Raw genomic sequence first — 23,675 nt, 5'->3', positions numbered from 1 at the left:
ATAACGAGTACCCTGTCATTTCTGAGAAAAAGGTGTGACAAGTAAATCTTAAATAAAGGAAGACTTTGTTTATGAGAGGTGAAAATTTACATACTTTATGTTCGATTTTCTCTGTTCACTAAAGGTAATGGAAGTTGAATTTAATTTCTTTCGTTTGTTGATTGAAAGATTTCCCCAGCTTTCTTAATACAATAACAACAGTTATAAGACAATCGCTCTCGGGAAGGACAAAACCTCTTTCATTTATAATTGTGACGGAGCTTGTTCATTCAATGTTCAAATTCAAAGCTTTGCATTCGTTATAACATTAATTTCTTTGACTTTACAATTGGCATCGTGGAATCATACGCCTACTCACACCAAGCAGCCTGTCACAAAGAAAATAGGAATATTTTGTTTCACTTTCCATACTTGTCACTGTTTTTGTTAGGAAACAAATGAACGACTTGCTTTTGTTTTTGTGCAATTTTATTATTGAGTGGAATTCTCAATCACGCAACAGGCTCATTTGAAAACATGACAATTTCCTGCAGCACGTTATTACTGTTCTATAGATTCGTCATCTCTGAAAAGAAAACATTGTAACTCTGAAAAGGAAATTGTAATCAAACAACCTTTTTCACGCTTACACAGCAATATACACAACAATAAAAATGAACACACACGTCACAGTAATAATCACTAAAAATACACATAACCAGTTTTTTTTTGAATTAAAACCAAAGCATCTCGAACGGAATGTTTTTTTTATTTATTTCAGTTTAATGAGTTCAAATTCTTTTCTCACTCGTATTACAACAGTACTTTCAAAACGAAATTACATTACTGAATTGTCATGGTAAACGAGAAAGTTTCAAAAATTGAGCAAAAATCAAAAAACAAAAGTACAAGGTTTTGTTCTATAAAAAAATCTCAGGTAAAATATTTAAAGAATCAATGACATTTTCACAGTATGAAGAGGTAAAACTGGACACCGCGTAAAATCATAGCATACGATTCCAGTTTTTGTGTTGTAATTAAGTGATCAAGATATTTTTGATAAATTTTGGTAGATTATGCTTACGAGACAAAAGTTGAGAATCAAGGGATTCCAACTTCAATCTTCGGCAGATGGTATATCCTTGAGGCTGTCATACCGTAATGAAATAGTTCTCTATAATCAATATTTTAACAACATGCATGTAGTCAATAGAATAATTTAAACAGGAATGTTACTGTTGTCATTGATAATTAACAGAATGAGATAAGGTTTTGTTGTTACGACTAGCTTAATGCTGGTTTGGCGAATTAAAAAAGCATATTTGATACTCTTTTTTTTTCTTTTTATTTATTGTAATAGCTTCATTGGGCTTAAGTGATTTTTCCACCACATTTACAGTACATGTTTATGTACTAAATCTGACCTTTTAAACCTTCTGAGAACCAATACATAATATTCCATTCAATTCAATTTTATTCATTAATGTTGTTTATCTTCGAATAGTTTTTCGAATCTGTTCTTCAAATCCAATCGAATGATAAAAAATAATACCTTTTAATCAAAATTTTCGAAATCAAAGTGTTTCTTTAAAAAGAATAAAAATGATCACATACTTAAATTGCATCGTACTTCATTAAAAGCTTAACATATTAATTTACAAGAATGGAAAAAAAAAGAAAATCCTCCGATAAAGGTTTCAACAGTTGAATATTACTTATTCAAAGCTAAAATACTAAGTATAAACAATGCAACAATGCATTTTAAATGAGTTGTACAGATCTATATGTCATATAATGACGACGCTGCTAATTTGACGCAGGCAAATCCATTTATATGTAATTATTCCTAAATTTGGTTCTATTGACCTATTTGCCCATTTGTAAATGAATTACATATTCGTTTTGTCAAGATAGGAATGAGAGCGATCAATATTGGAGAAAATTGTCATCGAATCAATATGGATTCCTCCATGGAAACAAATAGTATAGAATGGAATTATCATGGCTTCTCAAGCCGCCATCTTTTTTATCGATTTTAAGATGCTGATGGGAAGAACACACAAACAGAGAATGCTCCTGTGACGTCAGATAAAAATCACGTGATCCAATCCTCCATATTCTTTATTTATTCCACAAATGGTAAACTAAGTAAGGAATTACTAAAATTTTATGGTATAACGGATTTAAATTTCATTCTTAACCATTGGAAAATAATAGAAACGCAAATAAAACATCTGACTTTTTTAATTAAAAAATAAGAGGAATAAAAAATAGTGATCTGGACGGACTGAAATGTTATATTTTGGAAAATGGACTTCTCTTGTTTTATTCATCGTCATCAACTTACATGTAGTAAGTGGAGTTGAAGTATTAACGAATCATTGGTTGGTGGAGTTAGAAGGAGAGGGTGGAATTGATGCCGCTAAAGCGGTAGCTAAGAGAACTGGATTCACATTTGTATCCCCGGTATGTTAAATGTTGTATATTCTGTACTTGTCAAGAATCGGTCAGCCCGACCGTGTGTGTGCGTGTTAAAATTAACTTATTTTCAAATGCTGTATCATCGAGAAATTTTACATTATATATGTAGTTCTATGTAATCATTATCCATGAAGATATAAATAGTATGTTCGACATTGGATCTTTCCAGCGAAGATGTTTTTTCCCGTTTTCTTTCCTTTCCCATAAGTTTTTCACCACCGTTTAATATTAGTTTTGAGTGAATGTCTTGTTTTAATTGTTCAATTACAAGAACAAATATGTTGACGATGCATCATTTAAAAACGTATTATTTCTTTATAGAATAATAATTTGAGTACAATATTCAAATAATAAATAGATAACATAATTCAAGAAAGAACGCTACACCGACAAACACTTAGGAAAATTTTAGATATAAACTTCCGTTCAGCAAAACGCTTTATTTTCAAATATTAGTTGACTCTTATTTGAGAGATAATCCGTCTATTTCGTGACATTTAGGGAAAAAAGTATTGAAATAAAGGTTGCAACAAGCAATATGAAGGAACATTGATATATTATTATTATAAGTTATACGAATATTAATGATTAAATGAAAAGATTTAATTGCAAAAAATAATGATATAAAATGAAAATAAATAAATAAAAAAATGAATAAATTATTACAGTCGAAAGGTTCGGATATCAGAAAAGATTGTTTTGTTTTGTTTTGTTATTTTTATGGCTTTTTACTTGTATGTATTTTAAAAATAATTTGGATTTTTAGTAACTGAAACATTACCTTAATAATTATTGTTACATTCTGTACATTGTTATATGTATATAACCACCTCTTGAAAATGATAAGGAAATTAACCACCAGTTTTCTGATTTGAAATCAACTATAAAAACTCTTTATAACTTTGAACGTGTACACCTAGAAATAAAGTCGTCTCATTTCTCTAGAAATTACGCAATGACACGAAACAGCACTTTATTTGAAGGACATAAACAGCGTTAGATAATGGGCATATATGTTTGTGTAACTTATGGAACTCTATGAGGAATAATTATTTTGTTATGATGTCAGACATATCAATAACTTAATTGAAATTATTGATATCTATAATATTAAGAGTATATTTCCTGACCCATTTAACGATTATAAAATGGGCGATGTCTCTCCCTTATAAAAAAAAAACTTGAACTCCAAAATCTGAAGATGAGAAGTATTTTAGCGCACCTGCTTGAAACAGAATCAGGTGATAATAAGTACCAACGGTTTACATGGTAACCGTAAGCTGTAATTTGCGCAATCTACATTGGGTTCACCGGATCAATATTATCTCCAGTTGTATCATATAAACTTATTTTGTATAAGTATACATCAACAATATGTTTATGATATTTAAGTCAAATGAATTTGCACCACTCATTCACGACGATAGCTATTCCTCTGATCTTTAAAAATTCTTTGGACAAAAAGAATCAGGGATAAAGCGATTTTATAAGTCAAATGTCAACGGAAGACAAAACAAAAGGAAATACAGGAACTCCCAACCAACCCCACCCATCCCATCCCCTAAAAACAAACAAAACAACAACAACAAAATGCAAAAAAGAGACGAAAAGAAAACATGCAGAAAAAAGTTTGTGCCCAAAATGTTCCACATAAATACTTATGTTCACCAGTAGGGTTAATGACACGTTATGCAAAATAATTAAAGCTTTCAATGCGATGAACAAAGCTCATATTGAATGGCAAATGCATTATCTTATTGAATAACTTCGATCAATACTTCTACCTTTTTGTGGAACATACTATCGTTGGTTTGTACGTCGAGTTTTTTTCTTATCAATTTTATGACGTCTCAGGATGGCACGACTCTATTCGCTACACTGTTCCATAGGATCAAATTGTATATATATATATATATATGCACACACAACGTCTCAGAATGTGACGACTCTATTCGCAACACTGCTCCATCGGATCGAATTTTTCAATCCTCTCTCTCTCTCTCTCTCTCTCTCTCTCTCTCTCTCTCTCTCTCTCTCTCTATATATATATATATATATATATATATATATATATATATTGAACTATCTTATTTTACTTTTGATTTGATGCTTTGTTCTATTTATTATTATTTAAACGGTTTTCTGTAAAACTTAACATGCAAAGAAACAACTTTATCTCCCCATATGCTTTACCTTCTCCCCAAAATGGAACTTGTGTGACTAAACAATCAACTCAATCATAGAAACTATTCCAATAATACGCCCCTCTTAAAGTGTCGTTTTTGCCCGAAGTCATCCGTTTTTGTCCAATTCTAAGTTGTAATTGTTGACATATTAATAAGTGCCTAATGTTTTTTTCTCACATACTCATTATTCGCCTACGAATGACGTCATTCTTATTATCTCTGAAGATTCAGTAGGGATGCATTGATGAACAATCGGAACAAGTAGTTAGCGATTAATTAAAAACAACATTTGCTTTCAAGAGCGCTGGGCTTCTCTGTAAACAATGGTTTTTACAGTTAAAGTTGAGTACCAAGCATTATCCACAGCCATTAACCGTAAACTATATGTATCAACACATAAAAAGGAACAGTGAATTTTACTAGACTATAACTGATAAGTTCCTTTCCCCTCTTTTAAATGTAATATTTTCAAATCACAAGACATTAACCAGATGTTTTAACTTTAAAAATATGTACAATAATGTTAACGTTATTTATATTTTATCATGTTTGACGTTCAAACTATGTTTTTTTTTAATTTTTTTTCAATCTTATTTTGAACTATTTGAATTGGTATTTTTTGCGATATCTAATCATAATGCCTTCAGTTAGTTTGTATATATTTCTTCATTCTTTCATTAACAGGGATACGGGGTACGTATTTTGTACTCTCACCCCGATCTGAATTAAATAATAAATAATCTTAAGTGGTGTTTTTGTGAAATGCAAAAGAAACCCAAATTCTCCTTGCCAAATTAGGATATTTTCAACTAATATTTTGAAAGTCGAATTGTGTGAATTTGTGTTTTGAACAATAGCTATATATGGATTTATGTAAGTAGTGGAGTTTATCAATTTTTGTTTTTGAGCTCTGTCTATAGTAATTTTTACAGTAGTTTTAAGTTAAGGCATACTGTTACGGATACACCTGCGCATATTGTCATACGGCAAAAAATGTCAGTAACGAGGAAGCCGTATTGGGTGGTTTTTAGTAACGAGGAATAGTAGTTCCTTTATTTCCAACTAATACGGAACCTTTTTTTAAAACTTACAAGTGTGAATGAGTAATGTAACACACACAGAAAATAAAAAAACAGCACAAAACGCGCTAACTATCGTTGATATCAAAGATTAATCATATATATAAAACAGAAAGTAGTGCAAAGGGCAATCAGAAAACAAAAATATTCTGTCGTAGTGGAATCAATTTCCGATTTTCAAGGCAAAGCACAGTTTTATATCAAAGTTTCTTTAAGCCGTCGATCGTATAGAATATGTTCTTTGAACCGTAGAAAGTAATTTCCTATTTGAAGCCTGATGAATTAGGTGAATATTAAACTTTTTTTTACTGCTAAATATTTCTATATTGAATGAAGAGATATCAACCATTTTATACATTATACTTAACTAGTTATGAAGCAAGTTACTGTTGAACAAGACTGACATTAGTAGTAGTGTAACCACCATATCATAATCTTTTGTCGACTTCTTACAAACGGAAAGAAGTGAAATAATGTGTTGTAAAGATGTTGGATGGAAAGCTATCCATCAAGCCATCCAATTAGAAATGGCAATATAACTTTATTGAGGAGTATTGACTGGCCGTAAATATTCCAAACAACCATTAATCAGTGTGAATTACTCGGTTCCATCGCCTTCAGTCATCTTAAAAGGCTGTTCTTATCGAAAAATCGGGGAGAAATTTAAAGCAAAATCAGCGATAATACTTGCCATAGATTTACAGTCTGCTACCTGAATCGAATCTTTAGAAAGTTCTTATCTGACACCAAAAGACGAAAAATTACTATCGATCAAATGTCAGCTTTGAAAGAATGAGGCATATGATATATGTCTGATGTAAGAGTGTAGAAAGAAGACCTAAATTACCTTAATCAAACGGGTTTCCTCATATAGTTTAAAGGAACGAAATATAAAATTGATTTATAAATTAATAACGTGGCACAATACTCAGCCTTCAACATTTCTAATTGACGAACCAATGTGTTTTTTTTTCATATTATTTTCATTTCTTTTCAAACAAAATTTTGTCGACATGTTGCTTTGAAAATAAAAATCATTAGAAAAGTCGTAAACGTCAAAATGCTAATTAGGCATGTAAGTTATATATATTTCATCATTTCAGTTACTTGGATCTCAGAAAGAGTTCCATTTTACACACACAGCAGTTCCTCATGTACGAGTTAGAAGAAGTATCATACACACAAGAAAGCTTAAATCACATCCGATGGTATGTACGTTAATCAATATGAAGCAATGAATGTGACAGCCAACAGCTAGTTCTTGTCTTTTCATAGCTTTTTTTATCGAAATGAAAATAGTTTTTCTTCAAAGAAATCATTCCAAATAATTTCAAAAGATCCAAATGCATTTTGTTCTCCGAATCTTTGGGTTAATATAATCTTATTGGTCTATTATGCTGATCGAGTTAATATTTATGTGAATGATTGTCTTCAGTAAGTTCTATTTAAAGTTAAACCAAGAGCATCATTGCTTATATGTACGTGAATCATTTGAAAGGATATAAAGCAAAGACGACAAAGAAGGACTATAGCAGATACAGGAGCAAAACTAATATATATATTTAATATTTAGAGATCATGATATAACGTATATCAAATTCCACTGCAAAAAGGTATTTTTGGGTCGGCACACTGGCTAGAAAGGCGTCATATGTTAAGAAAAAAATACCAGGCAGTTTTGCACACGTAATGCAAAAAACTTTAAAGTTTAAAAATCATCACTTTAATATTTTGCTGTCTGCATATTGTTTTAATTGTTCTCTCCGTTCAAGCTATTACCCTTGATGTGCCAAATATTATTACTGATGAAGATGTGAAATCTGGAAAATATTCATTTTGTTTTGTTTTTGTCACTTCTAGTCTGTTACCTGTTTTGAAATATTGTTTGCCCAGATAATTTGAAAAAAAAATATTTGCAAAAATATTTTGTAAAAGCTAAAATATGCTTTTTTGTTAAGGTCAAAAGAGCAGTACAACAAACGGGATTTAGACGATCGAAGCGGGGCTTTAAGCCAAAAATACGCGGTGTTCCTGTTTCAGAAATAAGGCTGAAGGATCCTGAAGCCGTCAAATTGTTAGATTATTCTAAATCATATAGCTATGCAGAGCCTCAAGATCCTCTTTTCCAAAAAGAATGGTATCTGGTAAGTTAACAAAACTAACGGAACGACTTAACTTATTCATAAAGCATGGATGATTATGTATAAGTTTGTCGTATTATATGCTAGATGCAATTTCAAAATAAATACTATATCAGCTACAGACATTATTTTAGACATGCGTACATGATGTATGATTTCATAGAAATATTAGAAGCTGTTGTTTATCCTCCAGGATCCATAAAACATCATTAATACCAGTATTTTCTCTTGCTCCTTAGAGAACAAAGTCGTCTCATTATTTAGCGATTTGGATAATTTTTCTTTTGACAAATGAGTTCTCGAGAAATCACGAAACTATAAATCATTTATCTTCCTTATAATGTTGAACAAGCTGTGATTGTCAAGTATAAACTGATTAAGATTTGCTCTTTTGCTCTTCCATCATTCGTTTTGACATACAACAGGTTTTTATTAAATATTCTTACCACGCAATATCCGTTTTGCTTTCAGATAATTCTGTACTTTGTTGAATTATTTGAAACCATGATAATCTTCCCAGAATACTTTAAGACTTATCTCTATCCATGGTGAAAATTTGTATAACCAGTTTGCAATGGCACCAACTGCTTTCAACATAATTGTTACTGTTTGATTGCATGTGGACGTCAAATCACTTTAAACAATAACTTTGAAACAATCAGCGATCCTAAAATATAGATCATTACATCATCAGAAAAGGATGACATGTTCTAATATGCCAGTATGAAATAAATTGCCCCTTTTGAACCTAGACTGGAATGACAAAATATATTAATAAATCTCGTTTACAAGATTCAGTTTTAAGCAAAACATTTTTCTTTGCATTTTTAACATTCAATGTTTATTGAATTCGTGATTGAAACAATGCGACCCAAAAATAGTTTGCGGTCGGAGTTATGACAGCATCGTATGTTTTGTTGAGGCTTTCCTTTGTCAGTTCTATTCAAATTCTTATTTGTCTATGGATATTTCATTTGACCCCGCGGTTAAGACATTGTTGTCTCGTATCATTCTCATGTGTTCGGCAAAAAGATATGATACTGGTATTTTTCTTTTTTATATCCGATATCAATAAATAGTTACATGAATCAGAACATTTCATGCTAATTCAGATTGTGACAAAAAGTTTTCCCCCTCTTTTTCATTTCAAAATATTTTTTCCTGTTTTAGTAATCAATTCGGCAGGACCCAATACCGAATCGTCCAACGACGTTGTTAAAACAATCCAGTCTGTCATTCAATGTGGTACATTGTGAAGATTTATGAACTGATTACTCTTTGCTAAATTAATTACTTGCATACTTAAAAAAAATCCTCTTGTGTACACTGCAATTGTAAAGACAAACCGTAACGAAAGAATCTTAGTTGTCACACTCCAAGACATTTTCTTTATAAAAAAATGTAGAAATTGTAATCAGAGTATCCAAAGACTGCTTATATGAGCTTTGTTGTTGAGTGGTGGGTGATATCGGGGGCAAATCATTTTTAGTACGTCAATTAGAAACACGAATAAAGTAAAATGTCGTGTTTTATCAAATTTCGATCCTTTCGAGCGTCAAATAATCCAATTTCAGGGCTTTACCATCACGATAGTGTTGCTTACAACATTTCACAAGTGGCTGAGTTCCTTTTAAACATGTCCATGTATTTAATTCCGTCAATTCATTCAATCTTGATTTGGACTATGATTTAATATTGATCCTGGTTTAAATTAAAAGCTTCTTAAAAGTGATCAATCGAACTAAGCAATGATAAATGTGAATCGTTCGTCTGAAAACGCTTTTATTTCATTAGAGATAATTAAAATAAATTCAAATATCAAAGGAAATTCCAATCTTAAAAGTAAAATGAGTCAGAACTTTTTTTTTTTAATTTTGACAGAAAAATGTTGGACAGTCTGGTGGTGTACCTGGATTAGATTTAAATGTAGAGCTAGCATGGGCAATGGGTTTTACTGGCAAAGGTGTGACAACAGCGATTATGGATGACGGTAAGTTGTATATGGCGAAAGTATAATCCACCATACCAACAACAAAATTCTAGTGAGTTCACTTGGGATGCAGGATAATACCCAGTCGCCCACACACCAATAACACAATTCTAGTGAGTAAACTACTGATGTAGGATAATACACGCTCGCCCACATTCCAACAACAACATTGTAGTAAGCCTATTCTTGTTGGACGAACATGATGTTCTGAATTAGTATTACGGTATCTTTAATAACTATTGCTTAAAGATATAATTTCCATCTGCTCAATCAAGCTATTGTTTTCCACTGTAATATGAAATGGAATATCCCATAAATATTCTGAAACAATGACGGTAGCAAAGTAGATTACAGGCTAGATTAGGTTTAATGTTCATAGACAGGAAATTGAACTATAGAGTTATACCGATATCCATCAAGTTTATTTATAAACTCCGCAACTTCAAACAAGAACATGATAACAAGTTAATTTTATCGATAAAATCGTCTTCTGGTATTTACTATTGCGTCTTATGGCCATGATACTTGTCAAAAAGTAAGTAGTCATATTTGCATCAGATTCATTTGGAAAAATAATAACAATGGTCAAAATAAATAACTATGTTTTTACAATACAAAAGATAAGTATAAAACAAATATTTTTGATACAAGTCAACGTTAAAGACATTTAATCGTAAATATTATTATAATCATCAAAAGCCAAGGAAATGGACATATTGAAACTGATTATCTCGTAGTCAATGATACAGATTAAAACTGATTAACTCGCAGTAAATCTGATTACCTCGCAGTCAATGATACGGTCTGAAACTGATTACCTCGGAGTCAATGATAAAAACAGACTGATTACTTAGAGTCAATCATACAGACTAAAATAAGATTTTTCGGAGAAATCAGATTCAATGTGATTGACGAAAATAGTTTGCATTTCGGAGTCGTTTTAGTGAAACAACCAAACCTTCTAACTTGAGTCGGTGCTACAGGTACAAATTCGCAGCAGGGATACAGTTTTATAGATATCAGCATGATGATCAAGAGTCGGTGTGAATAGCGCCAAGTTATTATAACAAACTAGAACTGAAAAAATGCAGTCAATTCTGCAGTGCTGTGTTAAAGTGTCCTTTATATAAACACTACCTAAGATACCTCACATATGACATTTCATGACGAGCTATTACACTGGACAAACATTGTCTCCTTCGTTAATGACATTGATTAATCATATTGTATTAATTATGGCTATCCCATGATAGACAATTTTGCTTTACTAAAGAAGTTATATTGATTATAAAGGCCATCATTTGTCCATACCATATGTTGTCTACTACTATAATTACCCGGTCAATTCATAGGTATAATTTGTGTCCGCGGACTTCTGAATAAAGTAAAATCTGTTGACAGTATCAATCGCATCTACAAGCATAAATAAAAGCAATTTTTAAAAAGAAAACTATGGTGGATATATTTAAAAAAAAATGACAGTAAAAAACAGTAAATAAATGATTTTTTTTTAAAAGCAAAAGTAAACACCTCGACATTATATTACGGCCTTTCACCCACATATCGTATTGCCAATTCAAATTGCAGCAATAAATAAAACAAAAGAGTATCGAAAACATTTTTTCTACTAATAGGGCCATTTATGAGATGAAATGTATAAACCCTATATAGTTGTTTGAGTTAATAGTGATATCAATCACTAAAATTTGAAATCACTTAAATTGGAACTGGTGATTGAATCTTTTAAAATTTCCTAATTTCAATGTCTCTAAAATCAATTTAAAATATAACATATTGTCTTTTATAAGGTTAAGTAGCACATTAAGTTACATAAACTTGTTAACAATGTGGATCTGAATTATGCCAGAAATAATGAAGCATAATAGAAGCGGAAATTTAAGCGCTATAAAACCTAGTTAACCCACTTTTCATTTTGAAATGCCTGTACCAAGTCAGGACCATTGCGGCGTTATTCCAAAAACTTTCCTGTTTTTGACCTGATATTGCCATTTGTTATACGGACTTTCCTTTTAGACTATTCCTTTTGACTACTGCCTAGATTGTATCAGTTCGTTAATCTTCTTATTACCCTTCATTATATATATTATTTATATATTAAATGATAAAATGATAAAAACAAAAATACTAATACTCTCGTTTGAAATACATCTTTGACTTGCATTTGTAAGCACATTTAAATATTCTGGTGTTTAAGTTGTTTAGCACATTATATATTAGAACACATATTCTACATTTTCAAAAATATCAAATTTATATTATATTTTAAATTATAAATTTTAATCTTCTTGAGTAATTATATTATCAACGTTTTCCAAAGTGATCTGGTGTCTAAACCGCGGTCATTCTCTCATTTACATTAACAACTTTTGCTTTAATCTATTAAAGGAATCGACTACTTGCACGAAGATCTGAAAAATAACTATGTAAGTACGACATAACTATCGTGTTGAAATTAATTGTTTTTATTTAAGAAGACGGTTATTTCTGATACTGGACATGTATATCGTTTGAAAAGTGTCAGATTTGTGTATAAATATAAAGTATTAAGCCTTAAATGTTTTTACTTCGGAGGTTATATTTAAAAGGACAGTAGTGGCATTAATTTTGAAAACCACTTTTGTCAAAAGCATTTTTGCTCGATACTTTTACATACAAAATTTGATAATATTTCCATCGTGTTAATGAATGGAGTGTTGGTCAAATGTTTAGACCTTATCAATTTTAAATAACATTAAGCGTAGTTTGCACATTTAACATCAAGTTTGAAATTCTAATAAGTAAACAATAATGAGGTTATTTAATTTATTGTTGTCTTGAAAGTTTCATTTATTTTTTACGCTTCATGTAGCAACAAATTTTGTGATTTTTTTCTTCTTCAGAATGCCAAAGCTAGTTATGATTTTAGCAGCAATGATCCATACCCTTATCCACGCTACACAGATACATGGTTTAACAGGTAAACTTTCTCATTTATCCAAATGAAATGTCTTTTGTATACTTTGGTACAATTATGCAGACATTCATTGTCCTTTGTTGAGTTTAATTACAGGTAATGTCTATGGATGTAATGATAAAAAAGATGTTTGGTCCTAAATAATTAGAACACATGGTTATCAAGAAATGAAGAAATGTACCATCTGGAAAAGATATGTCCAAACAAGTCCATGATATCATCGCATACTTATTTAAAATGCTCAACTAAGTGTTCCCTAATTGAAATTGTCCATTAAGGAAAAGAATCCCTACTATTGGAATAGAAAAAAAACGGTTATGGTGAAACGTAACAACTGCGCCAGCGTACAACCGTATAACAAAGTAGTAAATATTTCTAGAAATCACCATAAGGTCGTAAATAATTCTTCAAAATCAAACTAAAAAGAAAATAACGACACAAGACAAATATTTCTATTTATGAAAACAATGTTCGAAGAATAGACGATATTTGAAAGTCGTATCCTTTACCGATAAATCTATTAAGAACAGTCGATAAACCCATCGAATTTTGCTTGAAAGAATGTGCTTTGAAGATTATATATATCCGCATAAAAGTAGGTGGGCAATATCATTTTTAATTAAGAATCTGCAAGTGTTATTATATTTTATGCCATAGTTTTCTAACGATGAATAAACATGAAGGAATTTTTTATTGCGTTCATTAAAATCTAATACCTTATAACAAATGCGAATAAAATGGACCAGTTGTGAAACAACAGTTATGTCCTTTACCTATTTAGTTTGAAAGTACATGTAGTAATATCGAAAATAGAATTACCGCTAAATGTAATCATCTTAAAACTGAGTGACTTATAGGTCTGACGTTTTAATGTTGAAAAAAAAAGAAATTTAAACATTTAATAATACGAATCATGGATGGACTTCTAGAATCTAAGTCTCAAAGGTCACGTCAGAAAATGTAAAGCTGTGTTTGATTTCTCTTTCAATAGCATCGATCGGTTGTTTCCTCTGGAGATCTCTGTAATAGATTCCATTAGAGAAAGGAAGTTAGAACGTGTTCTCCTTCACTAAACACTTAAAAAATCGACATCTACTCTGTCATACTCGACAGATTAACTCAACAAAGCAAAGTATCTCACCTCATTTCTATCGGCATTTTGATACAGCTACAAAATTCAATATTCTCAGAATTGAATAGATTTAAATTCTGATATATGTATTGATTTGAGCATTAATTTTCCCATACTTTAAATTTATGTGTGAGTTTTCTTTTTTTTTCTTCTTCTTTTTTTGTTTTTGTTTTTGTTTTTGTTTTTTTGTTTTTGTTTTTTTGTTTTTGTTTTTGTTTTTGTTTTGTTTTTATATTGTTTTGTTTCTTTATAGTAAGCAGCGAATGCTGACATCAATAATTCTAACGCTTGGTCGATTTTATAGGGTTATTGCATTAATGTTGGCGGATATTGTCTATAACATATATTATACAGCACGAGCTTTCGATAATAACGTGATACTTCTCGACGGATACTTTTTCCACAAAAGGCAAAAACACTAATATTATCTATTAATTAGTATTTTAGATACCTTTTTTCTTTGATTGATACAATGCATTCTTTTACAATATCTTAACTACTTTTGATTTCAATCTATAAATAAATGAGTTACATCTAACTTCTGAATTTCCACTTATCCATTTAATTCTAGAATTATAGTTCGTCGATATAAATACCATATACCATCAATCTGGCATTTCCAACTATAAAAATGCATTTTAGAATGGTCTGTTCCCAACATGTTTTAAATTTTTAATGTACACTAATCAACAATGCACTACTATCGGGGACAATTCCTGAAATCATCGGTTCTTTTACGAAAGTGATAATAGCTTAGGTGCAAATACAATAATATGTTCCACGGTTTAATATTATTACCATATAATTATATTTCTTCGTCCATTTCTTGTTGATTTTTACTGGTAAATAAAAATGGAAATATCATAACACGACCCTAATAGTCAATGTCACGAAACCACTTGTGTTTCATCTTTGCCTACACAATTCATTTTTGTATATTTTCTTCCATCTAGCCATGGAACACGTTGTGCAGGGGAAGTTGCAGCAGCTAGAGATAACAATGTATGTGGTGTAGGAGTGGCATATAATTCTAAAGTAGCAGGTCTGTATTGTATTTATTGTAAAATAATTTCGATTACTACTTGTAAGAAGATAAAATATGAGCACAAAAATATAAGACTTGATCGTCATAAACCGAAACTTGCAACCCAATAAGAAAACGGCAATTTAAAATATTACTGTGTTTAATGTAAGTTGATAAACTGTGCATACTGAATATTACATGCCAAAATCTGTATCACATGACGCATCAACACGAGACTTCTATACTAACCCAAGGGCCATCAGTCCGCGGTTCATTATATCATATATTTTAACTATTCTTTAAGAGTCTTCTGTGTAGGGGTGCGATATAGGGTATTCTATATAAGCCTAGGAGTGTGATATAGGGTAAACAATATAGAATTTAAACAATCACTTTTTATGCATGTACAAAAAAGGTATATTTTAATCTAAATATATGTTTTTAATGGATTCATACAATTTCGTCATTGTACAATTGCAATAAGATATATCAACTTTTTTGAAGGTTTGAGAATGTTGGACCAACCTTTCATGACTGATCTGATCGAAGCAAACGCAATGAGTCATATGCCAAACGATATAGATATTTACAGCGCCAGTTGGGGACCGACAGACGACGGAAAGACAGTCGATGGACCTAGAAACATGACAATGAGAGCAATCGTAAAAGGCGTTAACGAGGTAAATAATTGATGAAAGTAGTCGAGAAAAAAACATCTTCAAAGTATATATTCTCAAAGCAAGGTTATATCGCAGCACTTAACATGAAAAATGATAAAAATACATTTCTGCTTCCCACATTTTCTTAACAGCTGTGTATCCTCGTCACCTCACTGCATGTAAACTATAATTACCTGAATTTTATTGTAATGTTAAGCAATCCTCATTTTTCTTTAAAGTTGAACAATTTAATTCAAAAGTTATCGCTTGTTACTAATTATGCATTTCTCTTTCTCTTTGATAATTCATTTACCATAACAAGATAGTGGGTTATATGTCAGCAAACACAACTATAGTTTGGTAAAAAGAACTTACCTTACTTCAACAATGTATGAATGTTCCTCATTTGAGGGGTATTTTGTGTATGAACGTTTAAATATCAATGGTTTAATGAAATGGCTTTAACGCTGTATTACTTCAATACCCTTTTGAAGGGAAGAAATGGTAAAGGAAACATTTACGTTTGGGCTTCCGGAGATGGAGGAGCAGACGATGATTGTAATTGTGATGGCTATGCTGCCAGTATGTGGACCGTCTCGATTAACTCTGCCACCAATGACGGACAGACAGCAGGATATGATGAGTCATGCTCTTCAACTTTGGCTTCAACTTTCAGCAATGGCAAGAGCACATTGAGAGATGCTGGAGTGGTAAAATATAACATATATACTTCCCATTAATTTGTCGCAAAAGAATATTCTTGGATTCTTTTTCAGTATAAGCCTATGTTTGTACTCCACTGAGTCAAAGAGCAGAGATTTTTGTAACTACATTGTTCGAATGTATTAGGTTTCCTCAGACATCAAGTGTGAAGAAACTAATTATATTTTGGTATCATCATACAGCCTGATGTCTCAGGTTTCCAAGAAATCGGATGTAACAATAACGGTTTATTAGTTAATTACATAAAATGTACTCCTACTACAGCAAAAATCGCTTAAATTGACATATTTTTCCATGTCAAAACTCTCAGAGTATTATGCTACATTAAAATTGGGTTATTTGGTATTTTCTGTTTAGTATAACAACAATTGATACTTCTAGGGTTCTTTTGATACTTGAGGCGATTATCAAAGTCATAATTTACCAATAGCAAAAAATGGGATTTTCGATTTTACCATAAAAAGTCGCATAAATTCGACTCTACAATTTATTGCTCTACTAAAACGTCTGAATTAGGTATCATTCTAAAGGTAATTTAATTTTCAACGTCAATAAATCATGAAAAATGAATTTTCATGAAGGAATTTTCCAAGGCAATACAAATATTGCTCCTTCTCTTGTAAACTGGTCTCAGTATTACACAAAATGCTGATTCACAGCATACCGACGCTGTCAACTATTTTAAATATGATTTATTATCATGTCATTGCAATTTTTATGAAACTTTGTACAATGAGAACCCTGAAGAAGGATAGATATTGACATGCTGGGATGGGGATAATTTTGAATACAGTTTTGATCACCATATTCCCAGCCTCTATAGTCCAAGTCACCTCAGATTGTTTGCGGTTTTTTGCGTTTATTTTTGTAATTACTCGACGGTTCCTTTCAAAAACTTGCCATTTTGTTCATGTCGTTCTGTACTACGATTCCCTTACAATTATTTTTCGTTCTTACCTCCGAGATTGAAAAAATTCAAAATTTATTTTTCCTACGAGAATTTTGCATTGAATGTATTGTTTATCCGCCATCTTGTTTCTATGGATATTTTGAAATGTACCCTATTATCTAACAATTGAAGAGGTGAAATAACATGATTTCCCGCCATATTTCTGGTTCCCTGCTAATTTATTACTTTATGTGGTAAGACTCTCATTAAGTACCAGTTGTAGCATTTTCATTCGGAACTTCTGGTTTTGTCTTTTACTAAAGGTAAAGAGCAGAAATATGGCGGGAAATCATGGTATTTCAGCTCTTCAATTGTGAGATAATAGGGAACATTTCAAAATATCCATAGAAACAAGATGGCGGATAAACAATACATTCAATGCAAAATTCTCGTAGGAAAAATAAATTTTGAATTTTTTCAATCTCGGAGGTAAGAACGAAAAATAATTGTAAGGGAATCGTAGTACAGAACGACATGAATAAAATGGCAAGTTTTTGAAAGGAACCGTCGAGTAATTACAAAAATAAACGCAAAAAACCGCAAACAATCTGAGGTGACTTGGACTATAGTGAGCACAGTTATCATGATTTTGATATTATTTCCGTTTCTTACTGCATAATCGTAACTGGTTTTAAGATATGCCTGGTTTACATAATGACTGTTTATCATTTACCAAATCACCCTTGTTCTGGTTTTGTATTGCTATGTTATCTAGTCTGACCCATTAATCTATATTACCATGTTATCTTATCTGACCCATTAAGTTGTATTTGCAAACTTTTGCCTTTCAGGCAACTACAGACCTGTACAACAATTGTACGACGACACATTCTGGAACCTCAGCCGCTGCACCAGAAGCTGCAGGGGTGTTTGCCTTGGCACTTGAAGCAAAGTAAGTTAGATAAAAAGAAACATATGGACGTGGCGAAACGTCACCCGAAGAACATCGTGCAAGATTGCTTTGTGCATCTCCTTAAGTAAATAACTAAAACATGTTTAGAAATATTTTACATCTACTACAATAATTTCATAAATACCGTTTCTTAAACACATCCCAACCTAACCCAACAAACTCTATTGATAAATATTTAAATGTAGCTGTCCATGTCATTCTCGTATATTTATGCTGAGACAATTTTAAAGTGTTATTTTAATGTGAATCAAAACATTTGAATATTTTTTTTAAATTGCAATTGCAATTATAAACATGAAAACCTTATCACACCATAACATACCGTTGAAACTGGTTTTTTTTATTTGATCACACATGCCCTTTTACAATTAGGCTGAAACCCTTCTGTTGTATTTGTTGGGGTTTGGCAGTCATAAGATGTTATAAAATGCATTGATGAGGTAATGAGTTATTAAATCAGATTTTATCTTTATGAATATTATACTTTTTTCTGTTCCAAAACAGTAAATCCATGATAAATAGTTTAAAACGTTAATATCGTAGTATAACCATTCTTCATGAGAAACCTCAATTTTCATGAAATACCTCTATTTACATTTACTACTTCTATTTACACGAAAAACCTCTATTTATATTAAATGCTTTTTAATCTTCATGAAATACATCTATTTACACTGAATATCCCTAAAAATGTAGTACCTACATATACTAACAACATTAAAAAAAAAAAACTGGCCATGTCTTCAATATTGGAAACATGAACACAATCAACAGAATTATATGTCATCAGGAAAACACCAGAAAATCAAGACACGTTTATTCAATTGGTAATACTAAATAAATAACAATTAAGGATACTGATCTTAAACAGGAAGATTAACTATATAAACAAATTAAACTTCTAAAAATAATGATAACATATTTGTTTGATATAACGTGACGTAAGCGTCATCTGTTATCAAGAGGCCGATCATGAAAACAAACTAGAAAATTGTTCTATCCTTGAATCAAAAGTTACAAATAAGCATTTCAATCGGAACTTTACTTAAATAAAATCTGTAAATCAATTTAATACATCTTTTTTCAAGTTTCAGTAAAAATAATTTTTCATGAAGATGCAGTAAATGCTAGATATAATAAAAGAAAAGGGAAAAAAAACTGAGTCTCAATTGTGATGTTTACTTACAGTAGTGAGTGTGGAGTTGTTATAAAGCACTCTTGGCTAGTTACTACTGCTACTATGGACTATGAGTTTTTTTTATAGGAGTCCGAGATAAAAAAAAAAACTATTTACCTGTTTCAACTATTCACACAAAACACGCCTGGATACTACTACTATATAACATACTTGAGTACCATTTCTTCGATATACCCACCTATTAAAAAAATCGATGGCGTGAGTGAAAAAAGGAAGTTGCTTGTGGGGGAAAATCTTCAAACAATTTCAAGGCTTCATTAACTGGCAATAATATCTGGTTGCGTGATCAAGATATTTTCAACTGATTATGGTGTATGGTGATTATAGCAAAGACTTTATTTGTAGACGTTTTTAACTCAGTTTCATGATTTGAAGGAACCGTATGCGATGTATTGGCAAATACAAGCAATTAATAGACTGTCGTCAAGTGTATATGATTTGACGTTTATATTACATGAACTATGTTTTTAACGGATATTACTTATTGATGTTATAGTGTTTAATTGGAAAGCACATCTATCGAATTGCCGCCTAACTTATTCATCATCTAAAAACCTAACTTTATTGATATCTTATCTAGGTTGTCTGTAACTAAAGCTGTTTTTTTTCGATGACTACGACCGTAAAATTTAGTACGTATTGCAAAATAAAAAAAAATCACAGGAAATATTGCAACATATGTTCCATTATATTGTAAACATATAGATATCTATAATTTAGGACAGATATCGAAAAAGATTTTTTTTCATATACGTAAATATATAATAGTTGTCCCCAAATCAGTATAAATATGCCTTTCATTTAAGAAGCTATATAGAAAACAAATTTTACAATGTTTTTCATGAGTTTTTCTCAAGTCATAAACACATATTTTTATACGATTTTTTTACGGTAGCAATTTTTCCTATTTACATCTACAAATATTATTTAGTTAAATAAAATGACATATAAGGTGATTCTCAACTTTATCTTAGTATTGTGTTCATGCTACGCGTTTTTTTTTTCTGTTTGCATTATTCAGGTCTTTTGTGTCATACAATGTGATCTTTGCCGTCATTTTTGGTGATCCCGACGTTGGATTGTCTACGGATTCCCCTCATTCGTACGCTCTGTATTGAATACGTAGATTCGAGAATATGTCACTGTAGACTAGTCCCCGATCGCTATACTTAGTATGCTACACAAATACAAATAGAGCATACGATGATTTATCATAAGAAACTTTTTACTTTACTTTTAGTAAAAGTACCTTGATTTGAAAACATGTGCAAAATTAAGATTATTTTTTTGTTTAAAAACCATTTAATCCATTAGGTATTTACTACTAGTATTCATAAATCCCACCCCCTCCCCCACCCCCACTTAAAAAAGAAGGTTCACAATGATAATAGAAAACTGTTGAAAATGCAAGCTATATTACTGGCAAGAATATCAAGTACACTGTACATAAATGTCATGAGACCCCATATCCAAGCTCGGTAAATGAAATATTAATATTTTCCTGGTAGTTATAAAATCTCCTGTGGTTTGTTATCTCTTGAGTGGGAGTTCTGTCTGATTTTTTATTTTACTAATTGTTTGCTTCTGATACTTTCTTCAACAAAATGCAATTATTTTCAAAACAATCAATATACGCCTTGATTTATTTCACCATACTGCAGTAAAACCAGAATTATGTACGTTATCTGATTGAAATGGATAACATTTGTATTGTTATAATTTTCCATGACACATTTAAAAAAAAATACTTTCAGTTTGTTAATAAAGCGACTTCTATTTTAGCGTTGAGTTAACATGGAGAGATATTCAGCACATCACCGTTTTGACATCAAAACGAAATCGTCTGTTTGATCCATATCTCAAACATCACTGGAAATTCAACGGAGCTGGTCTCCAGTTTAACCATCTCTTTGGTTATGGTGTCTTAGATGCAGGTGCAATGGTAGATCTATCACGGAAATGGAAGCCACTACCAGAAAGATTCCACTGCACTGCAGGCAGCATCACACAGGAAATGTGAGTACATACTACAAACAGTTTTAAACATTTATTTACCACAAAACTTAAGTTGATTCAAATTATCAGTGTATTGTATTACAGGGACTTCTTGTAATCAAATACACTTTTATATCAAAACCTTTCATTCCTGCAAATTACTTTTTTATTTTGTGTTTACACTCTCTGGTAGCACTTGATATCGTATGGTCCCATTATATTGTAGTGATTAGTCGGTTGCATAACGATCTTACATGAAATTACAACTGTATATCATATTAATGTATAACAAATCACTTTTAGGCAATTTGGTACGAACCAACCCATTCAGATGCATATAGATACCGATGCCTGTGCCGGCAAATCAAATGAGATCAACTATTTAGAGCATATTCAGGCATTTGTCACTGTGAAGTCTACCTACAGGGGGAACATAGTAATGTTTATCACTTCACCAATGAATACCACGTAAGTAATTATAATTTTTCATTCTACAACATTCGTATCAGTTCAATCGAGTGTCCCCCCAAAAAAAAGCAAACAATCCATTTTCGTTTTTAAGAAAGAAATGACTATTAAATAATATTACAGAGAATTAAAAATAAATGTATACTTAAGTTTCTTTATCACCCAAAAGCTAGTGCTCCTCGTACTTTCCCATAGTTTACACACAATTTTTCTTAAAGGTCCATGATATTGAGTCAGCGTCCAAACGATGACGATCACAAAAACGGATTCACCAGATGGCCGTTCATGACAACTCATACATGGGCCGAAAATGCACGTGGTCGTTGGAAGCTGCAGATCACACTAGCAGAAGGCAAGAACAACGCCATGGACACTGGAACTTTCTTTGAATGGACCCTGATTCTTCATGGTACCAAGACACCTCCTTATGACAATCAAGTCAGCGATGAGGAAAATCACAATAAACTTTTCAAAGTTAAAAGACTACACGCCAATCTAAAGGCTTAAAATCTGACCAGGGTAAATGTAGCAGGGTTTCTAACAAAACAAGAAACATTTGGTTTCTTAGCACAGTAATTGTGTATATACTCAAGCAAGATTGTACCAGTATTGTCTTGCTTGTGTATATGATATATATATATATTTTTGTAAAGTCTCTTCAGTTTCCATTGATAATTTTCAAATAACACACGATCAAAGCAGTTAATATTCGCACTCAGTATATATGAAAAAATATTATGCAATTATTCAAAGGAGTGGACGTAAGTTCGTTTTTCCTAATTTTCAATGCGTGTATTTTTGCCCGAATGTCCTTAATTGCCCTTAAATGCTAATGGGTCTACTTTTGTTTTTGGTTTCAATATAAGTTGTATATTTTTCTACTTCTAGTATGTATGCGGGAGACCATGTTTACACTGAACTCTCCTCTATCACGATTGAAACGACAGCTGTCGTTAAGCTGTGTTAACTTGGCCTTAGATTAGATAGTCGGTATAGCGTACGGATCTAAAATAAACTTCCTCTTATATTGAATTTGTTAAATATATTAAAAACAAAGCCAAATTTATACATGTATTGTCAATTGATAGCACTTGACGGTATCGCATAAAAGGCCATCAAACTACTTTAGGTGACTATCTTTGGATACACAAGACTAGTCATCAGGTCTGAAATTTATGTCGCCTTGGCTATACCAATAGATTGCATTATTTGACACATCCAAGAAATGTCTGGTATTGAGGAAAGTACGTCGATTATGAATTTACGACCGGTGGTATGTTAATGTCTGCATCATTTTTTATACCGACGGTGGAAAGCTATTGTGATACCATATATGTCACTGAGAAGTACTTGAAGAATTGTTGAAAAGGACATTGAATTACAAGGGCATTGACATGTAAGTCGGTGAATCACTAACTGATTGAATAGTTTTTTAAAATGATATATTCAAGGAAACATGGATGTCGATGGCCTTCAATGCAATATACCATTTAATGTTATTCGTTTGTGATAGTCGATTTAAATCTGTGATGATAAAACTGTTGCAAATAAAGCAAACTTGTTTTGGGTTACACTTTTTTTTAATTTATTTTGCTTGTCAAATAATCTTTTCAATTCACGCGGTGTCAAATACAACAGTGCTTTTTAGCAAAAATTAATGGAATGCCAATTGGATTGTTTTCCCATTTTAGTGATTGAATGGAAACACTGAAATATACACAACAGCTTTCATTCTTTAACAAGAGAGCTCGTGTATACAATTCAATCGTAAAATATATAAGTAT

The 23,675-nt window shown here is 31.4% G+C and overlaps 1 protein-coding gene across 1 annotated transcript; it reads left to right on the top strand.

Moving 5' to 3' along the window:
- Nucleotides 1–2,058: 2,058 nt before the first annotated feature.
- LOC148623678 (neuroendocrine convertase 2-like) lies at nucleotides 2,059–23,462 on the top strand. Its single transcript, XM_088565694.1, has 13 exons — nucleotides 2,059–2,445; nucleotides 6,829–6,933; nucleotides 7,684–7,869; nucleotides 9,748–9,856; nucleotides 12,263–12,300; nucleotides 12,757–12,833; nucleotides 14,916–15,004; nucleotides 15,491–15,666; nucleotides 16,140–16,355; nucleotides 18,109–18,209; nucleotides 21,211–21,444; nucleotides 21,727–21,891; nucleotides 22,110–23,462. The coding sequence occupies exons 1-13, from the start codon at nucleotides 2,272–2,274 to the stop codon at nucleotides 22,396–22,398; spliced, it is 1,959 nt and encodes a 652-aa protein (XP_088421820.1). The 5' UTR covers nucleotides 2,059–2,271; the 3' UTR covers nucleotides 22,399–23,462.
- The last annotated feature ends 213 nt before the right edge of the window (nucleotides 23,463–23,675 follow it).

Source organism: Perna viridis, chromosome 2, assembly GCF_037379345.1.
Source record: "Perna viridis isolate PV_CMFRI_1.1 ecotype Kerala chromosome 2, ASM3737934v1, whole genome shotgun sequence".
Classification (NCBI taxonomy): Eukaryota; Metazoa; Mollusca; class Bivalvia; order Mytilida; family Mytilidae; genus Perna; species Perna viridis.
This window is presented reverse-complemented; position numbering and strand designations above follow the sequence as displayed.

Coding starts and splice junctions, on each gene's coding strand:
- LOC148623678 (XM_088565694.1), top strand. CDS start 2,272: ATGTTATATTTTGGAAAATGGACTTCTCTTGTTTTATTCATCGTCATC. Junction 15,005..15,490: donor ATATAATTCTAAAGTAGCAG/GTCTGTATTGTA, acceptor ACTTTTTTGAAG/GTTTGAGAATGTTGGACCAA. Junction 15,667..16,139: donor TCGTAAAAGGCGTTAACGAG/GTAAATAATTGA, acceptor ACCCTTTTGAAG/GGAAGAAATGGTAAAGGAAA.